This window comes from Brassica napus, chromosome C4, assembly GCF_020379485.1.
Source record: "Brassica napus cultivar Da-Ae chromosome C4, Da-Ae, whole genome shotgun sequence".
Lineage (NCBI taxonomy): Eukaryota > Viridiplantae > Streptophyta > Magnoliopsida > Brassicales > Brassicaceae > Brassica > Brassica napus.
In genome coordinates this window covers 15,260,612-15,268,754 of record NC_063447.1, presented here as the reverse complement: position 1 = coordinate 15,268,754, position 8,143 = coordinate 15,260,612, and the positions used below count along the sequence as shown (strand labels likewise).

The 8,143-nt window shown below is 32.8% G+C and overlaps 1 protein-coding gene across 1 annotated transcript; it reads right to left on the bottom strand.

The window, feature by feature from the left end:
* Window positions 1-3,709: 3,709 nt before the first annotated feature.
* On the bottom strand, window positions 3,710-6,951 carry LOC106454889 (LOB domain-containing protein 13). Its single transcript, XM_013896972.3, has 3 exons — window positions 6,211-6,951; window positions 5,838-6,117; window positions 3,710-4,527 (listed from the first exon to the last, which is right to left on the bottom strand). The coding sequence occupies exons 1-3, from the start codon at window positions 6,222-6,224 to the stop codon at window positions 4,021-4,023; spliced, it is 801 nt and encodes a 266-aa protein (XP_013752426.2). The 5' UTR covers window positions 6,225-6,951; the 3' UTR covers window positions 3,710-4,020.
* Window positions 6,952-8,143: the final 1,192 nt, after the last annotated feature.

The window sequence follows — 8,143 nt, the reverse complement described above, 5'->3', positions numbered from 1 at the left end:
ATTGACAAAAATGTAGTGTTATCATCTCGAGGGGGAGAATTAGAGAATCTCACATCCCTAGTAAGTGGAACATCCAGAAGTATGTTCATATTGAAAATAGACTTGAGGAGTCATTTATAAAATAAAACCAAGGGATTTTACGTCTAACAATGTTGAGACAATAAGTAAAGGGAAATGTTGAATACTTTCAATCACAAGTATTACCCAAGGCACTATTGTATTGTACTACACAATGATTAAAAAATGAAGATAAATGTAATAGTAAACCAGAAGTTTACTGAACGTGTAATGTTTGGCAAGCCGGTTATGCCATCTCGATTTGTTAATAATGCGAAAGATAATCATATAGACATTCATTGAAGAACCAGAAAATTCTTACGAATGATCTTTTATATGTTGTTTGCTTATAAGGCAATATAGGAGTACGGTTTTTACCAATCAAAAGATTTGGAGTCTATTTATACAAGGAGATGTTGTGGGCTTGATCACCCACTGGTGGACTGATCATCCACCATATGTTTATAATTAATGCATCGACAAGAAGGTCGCATGTATACTTGTCATAGATCCGCAGCCTAATGTTTGCGAGACTAATTGATAATACTGGTGAATTCACAAGCCTTTGATGATTAGTTTATGCATGTGAGGATACATGATGAACATATTGTATTTGTATCTAATGTTTATACGTAAGATGCAGCAGCATTGATTCGCATAATGCCAAAGAGTAATTAAGAACTCTCCCCATCAAATTGGTTTTGGGTCAGAAACCAAAGATCCCCATCTAGAAAATTTGGATAAGTTGTAGTTTTTTCACCACATCAATAAAAGATGGGACCTCAAAGGAGGTTATGAATATGTTGGATATAATCTCCATTGATGATAAAATCTAGAAGATTTTACAAGATTTATTTAAAGACTCAAAGTTAGTCTATCCAACATTAGGGGAAGAAAATAATCAGCTGGAGAATTAACGTGTTGAAATGAATTATCATTGATCCTCGGATTAAAGAGCGCGAATAGAAGTCCAAAATGAATGTATAGAGATAATTCTATTACAAAGATTAACATATGAGTTGCCAGACTCGTTAACTGACCCTAAGAAAGTGATTAAGTCACAAGTACCAGCTGTAAATGCTCCAGTTAATATAGATGTCCCAGAAGGACAATTTCAAACTGCTAATGAGTCTAAAGATCACCTGAAGCGTGATAGACCTATCGGTTCCAAATATAATAATCCTCGAAAAAATGAGCATGAATGAGAATGGCAGAATCGAGGAATGAAATATTAAGAATCTCAAGAAGATATAGAAAACATGACATGAAAGAAATTCAGGTACCTGGGAATAAAGAAATCTCAAATTGATATGTCATGTCTTGAACAATATGGAACCGATATCAAATCGACGTCGTTAAATATTTATGTATGCAATGTAGCAGTTGATGAGAATGAGGATCATAAACCATCTATTGAAAAGTGTACACAATATGATAAATGGCCGAAAATGAAAAGAATCAATAGATGCAGATCTATTGGAAAGAGAGAGTATTTGGACAAGTAGTCCATACACTTGAAGGTGTAAAACCAATGGCATATAAATGGATCTTATGTGAAAGAATCAATGAAATGATGCAAAAAAAACAAAAATTGTGAGGTGCAAAAGAGTAGTTGCACAAAATTTCTCACAAAGACCTGAAATTGTTATAAGAAACACATCATCATTTGGTGGAAGCATCAACTTTCAAGTTTCTATAGTCTGGCAAGAATTGAAAGCCACTGGAAAATGACAATGATGTCAATGATTCAAAATAATATAAACTGCAAGAAGCAATAAACTCCTAAGAATTTGGATTGCTAAAAGCATTAAATACTAGTTCTCGAGAACATTACCGCGAGAGTATTTTGAGTATATAAAGGAAATAATTCTTACTCATGAAGTACCATGAAATTGGAAAATTTATAGATCTCTTTCATGATTGAAAGATGTGATTTTGTATGATAAGATGAATGGTCATACTATTTAATTTTATAAGAAGAGGGAGAATAACTCGTATGTACAATATACATGTTTAGAAGATTATCTATAAAAAAGAAATTTGGACATGGATTCCAAATAGACCAATATATGATCTTGTGTGAAAGTAATGTTATGGGCAAGAGTCCAATGGTCTAAGAGATTATCTCACAATCAAACAAGTTTATTCTCTAAGAATATGCTTCCTAAAAGGATTATATATATGATGAGAATACATCTCCCTAAGATGATGCTTCCAGGGGGAGAAATATGATGATGTTTCGTAGTTGTACTCTTTTTCCTTATCATGGTTTTTGTCCCATTGGATTTTCCATGTTAAGGTTTTAACGAGACAACAAAGAACACTTAATGATAGATACCTAAAGAGGAAAGTTATCACTTAAGTGATAAAGATATCAATCTTCTAATGTATTTTTGAGACTGAGAAGAGAATGATCAAAGATCAGTCATACTTTAAAAGGAATCAAGGTATGAACACATTCCATTCGCGGGACAGAAACGAAGGTCAAATGTTTGCGAATCAAAAATGACCTTCTAGATGGAATTAAAATATGGACTTGACGTCCAGAGAAAGATCTTTGAGTCTACTTTCATCTCCAATTTGAATCAAGTCATTCCAGATGATATAACTTGAGATATGACTGTTTTTGTGAGACATGTACAAGCTGTCTCAGAATACCCAATTTCGACTGATATCCCAAATATTGCTAGATATTCCCATCTTCCAAGATCTAGACGTGTGCCTGAAGTTATACATGGATGTTAGCTTCGATTTCCAAGTGTTTCGAAGTCATTTGGTCCACGGTCATCAAGATATTCAAGTTTCAGTGAGGAGTGTCAAATCTGCCGGCGAGGTCCAAGTGCTACAAGTTCGTTCAAGTGACAATTCAGCCGACCTATTCACTAAGTCACTTCCAACCTTTACATTCAAGAAGCTTACGCATCAGATTGGGATGCGTCGACTAAAAAACCTTCAGTGAGGTATAGATCAGGGGAGTAATACGTGTTATACTCTTTTTCCTTAACCATGGTTTTATCCCTTTGGGTTTTACTGGTAAGGTTTTAATGAGGCAACATTCAAAGCGTATTACGGGTTCTTAATGGTTATAACATTTAAGGGGGAGTGTTATGAACCGTTTAAGTGAATGCCATAACCAAAGGCGATTTAGACTTTTCTTTTTCTCATGGTTTTCCTTTTCTCGTGGTTTTCCTTTTCTTTGTATGATTAGGATTTCATTTTCCTTATTGGTTTAGGATTTGTAATCTTTCCATTTATCTATGACGGTTTATACCTCTTGTAATTCCCTATATATAAATGGCACATTATGTTATGAATAAGAATAACTAATTCCCTCTTTCTCTCTTTATTTACAACATTTACTGTTTATATATGTATTTTAATATGATTAGCCACTATCTTATATGATTTTTACATTTTTTTCATTATCGTATATGATATAAACGATATATATATTTTTTTAGAACAGAACGCCAGAAATGTTTTTATGATAAATCCAAATATCATTGGCATGGAGTTTCCCCGGTTATGATATTTTCTATAAAAGTCACATATAAAACGTAGGTTTATAAATTATAAAAAGTGATACACCTTGTAGCTTTTTAGCGTGTGAATGCGAGTTTTTCTTATGGATGAAATTTCTTTTTTTGCTTAACGTAATTATTTTTATTAGTACATAGAATATAACAGTAGAAAAAGGGCGAAATCACATCAAATGCATATCTATAATATATCATCTTAAGCTTTTCCATATGAACTTACAGTGCAAAGTCGTGTACGTGTCTTGTACGCAAGACCACGAAAGCAAAACTGAATGTAAAGTAATGTAATTGTTAATCTACATGAAAAACAAATAAACAAAACATTCACGCCCTTTCCTCAGCATGGATCAACAGTGAAGCGTCTAGCTTATAAGGGGTAAAACAATAGCATTCAAGAAAGCAGAATCAAGAATACAATTCTGATTTAATCGAAGTAATGGACATTGTTATCACTGGACAGAGAATTACTGTATCCAGCCGTCGAAGACGGAGGAGGATTATATATAGAATTGGTAGCAGATGAATTAGAAGACGAAGAAGACACCACCATCGACGGAGACGGTAAAGAAGCCGGTGGCGTAGGCGTTGGAGCTGGCTGAGAAGACGACAGCCTTGGTGGTCGTGGAGGAGGAGGCGGTGGCGGTGGAGGTGGGAGCAGAATGGACGCAGCGAGAGCAGCCTGATCAGACACTGATGTTGTAGTATTGTTGAAGTTGTTGTTGTTTTGTAAGGAAGTGATTGTGGCGGCTTCTCGGTATTTGTGGCGGAGGATTTCTGTACGGACGGTGGTGAGTTCCGATTGGAGAGATTGAATGTGGTGCTGAAGAGCGGAGATTGCGCCCATGCAACCGTATATTGGATCTCTCAGTCTTAAGTTGGCTTCATAGACTAAACTGTTTGCTGCGTCTCCTCTCTGACTTTCTCCAACTTCCTGCAAATATAATTTATATACAAGTTCACAATTTAACAAGAAGGGAATGTTATTTCTATGCAAAATGGCAATTGTATGTATTAGATAGTTATTTAACTAATAAGGATATTTTCATACATATATTTTTGGGCAATTCTCTTAAATAGATCATTTTCAAGTTTTTATCACAAAATTATATTCTAAAGAGGAAAATAACCAAAATATTTCATTTAATAGGTAAAAAAAACCTAATACCCTAGATATATAAATACAAAAAAAATAAAAAAAAATAATAATAATAATTTTTTTATATAGTTTTAGATTATATGTTTTCAAATTCAAACTTTTTTATAATTGTTTCTCTCTTTGAATTTTTTTTTATTTTTCAAATTCTCTTTTTGTAATTCGAAATACTTTTTGAAACTATTTTTCAAATTTTTATTTTCAAATTTTTAATATTTATTTTTATTTTATAAAATTTTAAACTTCAATCACAGATCTCAACTCTTTAACTCTAAACTCTAAGGTTTGAATTAGTTAACCCTAGGAGTATAAGTGTATATTTACCTATTCAGTGAAACATTTTGGTCATATTGATTCTAAGAGTCTAAATTTGTGACAAAAAAAAATTTAGTGTTATCTTAAGATATTTCTCTACATTTTTAGTTCCACAGTCATTTTGCAACAAAATGATTCATTTGCTCCGTTTACAAACTACATACCGGTATAGAGGAAATTGACAATATATGATATTTCGTATAATTATGCAAAATGAAAAGTTCATAGTTAATAGAAACAAGTTCTTTTTATAATTTCGATAATTGGCTAAAAAAAGAACCAAAATATGTAACTTAGTGGCTTGTACTAATGTTGCCGTGATGTCAAAACCTAGATTTAAATCTAGTGATGTGCATGCTTGAGTTATATAATCTATTAATAATAATATATCCCTTAATCTAAATATGTGCCTGGACTATTAGAAATTTATCAAAATGGGAAAACATTGTTTAGTTTGGAGTGAGTCAAACAAAAACTGTGGTAGATCCATTCAACTATATCCCATTAATCAGATATGATATCTATATAAACTTAAATTTAAAATTCTTTCAAAAAATGATATCTATACAAACCAAAAAGAAAGAAAAATGTGATATGGATCTAAAGGGTAAGTAATAAAAGAACTAGATTATTAGTATTTTTGAAGAGAAGATTAAATGTATTTGTCTTATATTATAAATTTGTTCAATGATTCAATGATCATTTTGTAAAAATATGTGTATAAGTAATCAACTAACTACCAAAAGATTTTACCAAAAAAAAAAACAAATTACCAAAAGCATTTTGGAGACGTTACTGGCGCCGAAGACTTTATGAACGGCGGCGAACTTGTGAGGATCGTGAGGCGAGAAGTATGGCGAGAAAGGACATTCCTCCGCGCAACGACGGCGGAGGAGCTTACAAGCGGCGCATGGAGTCACGGTGTTCAACGTTGTCCCTGGAGGCACCGCGACATGTCTCCTGATTCCCATCACAGCATGATCCGTCGTCTTTTCGAAGGTTGGATCTTTCTTTACCTTCTTCACGATCTCGTGGTACTCGCTAAATCTTTCTCTGCCGTTTTCCAATCAGTCCAACACCAAAAAGTTGTCCAAAGGGTTATTATCGAAACTTCACCAAGATTATATATATTGTGATTTAATTTACCTGTCTCTGGACATCCAAGGATGTTAGTTATCAAGCTTGTTCCTGAGAGCATCAATGAAAGAGGAGACGTGAAAAAGAAGAGAAGAAATGGAGGAAATAGAGCTTCTTGATAAAAAGGTGAGTCATTATGGTGGATTATATTAATAGTCTTTCTTTAATTTAAAATTTATAACTATAGAATTATAGACATATATCATCTCGGCGATTAAAAAACTTTAATGGTCTTACTCTTGTACGCTAAGATATTACTTTATTAAATTTTGAGTATGCTCGAGATTTGCAAAAGATTATTATTTATTATCCATCATATGTATGAACAAATACTGGAAGATATACGGCCGAAGACCTTAACAAAGAAACTTAATTTTATTCCTATTCTGATTATAAGATATTTAATCCATTTCAGTTCCAATAAGTTCAATGCCCAACGATCAAAACAATTCATAATTATTTTTATAAACTTTAGAGTTTGTGGTTTGTTATTAATAAACTTATATATAAAAAAAGTTAGATGCGGAAAGAAAATAAAAATTAATATGCCGCTTGTATCGATCCTTGCACTTTGGCTCAACTTAATATTGAGCCAAGCACTAGAGTTCTACAATCCGGATGAACCGTACCGATTCAGCCAAATCCGAAGCAAACCGATTAACCGAACCAGTAGTAAACAATTCACAGACGTGTAAGCCAGCAGTTACTGTATTGAGAAACCAAACCATTCCATAAATTTTCTTTTGTCAAACCTCTTCACGTGCTTTATGCTATATATGTCAAACTGTACAAAGGAAAATCTTATACGATACATATGTACATAAGAAAGAAGAAAGAATTACACAACATATTGAACATGTGGCTGCACGTGGAGGATGTTTCCGTCTAAGAACCCAAATTAAATGCGTTAACCAGTTCATAGATAGATCATAGTTTAAATTATTGACCGTAATTACAAAATTATAGTTCGTATGATTCGTTTTTTTTTCTAAGTCTCACCACGTCTTATTAACATGCATGACTGCACACAAAATATAGTCAAGATCGAGAACATGGGCACACAAGATCTCATCAATTTCACACTCGAAAATCGGAATACTATTATTCCTTTCTGAATGTATATCTATTTGAAAGCTTCACAAAATAGGTGGAACTTTGTATCAGATATGTATAACTTCTCAAACGTATTTTGGACCCTTATTAGTAGTCATCTAGATTGAATGAATGCCTACATTGTTTCCAAATCTATGAGTTGCATAATCAAAAATTGGTGTAGAATTGTGGAACCAACCAACTCCACACCTCCTGTTACTCAGGTTTATAATGAGGTTTGAATTTTCTTTTATAATGTTCGGCCCTAAGATTTAGAGGGCTATAGACAAATTAATAAAGATTTCAACGAATTAATAAAGATTTCAACTAATTTTTTTTAGAAGTTCTGAAAATTATGTTTTGGAGGTCTAAGTATATGTAATTTTCTTCAAATATTTGGAGGGCCTACGGCCAATGTTTGCTTGGCTCAGGACGGGAATATTATCTTACAACTCTATGAAATTAAGAGACCTTGTCAAGTCTGTAAACTCAGAAACTCTTGGCCTTTTCAAAGTCTCATAGACGATCCACCTCTGCAGCTCGCTGAGGGAGTCATCAGATCAATCACTTCAACTTCAGTGGTGATGTAATAGAGTATACTAGGTGATTTTCCCGTACTCATACACGGTATAAATATTTGTAAAGTAAATATACTATAATAATTGATTGCTATTTACTTTAGTTTTAAATTAATTTATAATATTTATGCATCATTTACATTAATAATATTATATTGCTTTAATTATATATATAATTATATATATGTTATATCTAATCAGTTTTGTTGTTTTTACATTCGATTTAGTTATCATTTGGGTAAATTGAATTACATCTTTGAATTCAGCTGTAA

Excerpts from the sequence above, each read along its gene's own strand:
- LOC106454889 (XM_013896972.3), bottom strand. Across the intron at positions 4,528-5,837 it reads ACGTCTCCAAAATGCTTTTG|GAAGTTGGAGAAAGTCAGAG; the intron begins GTAATTTGTTTT and ends TTATATTTGCAG.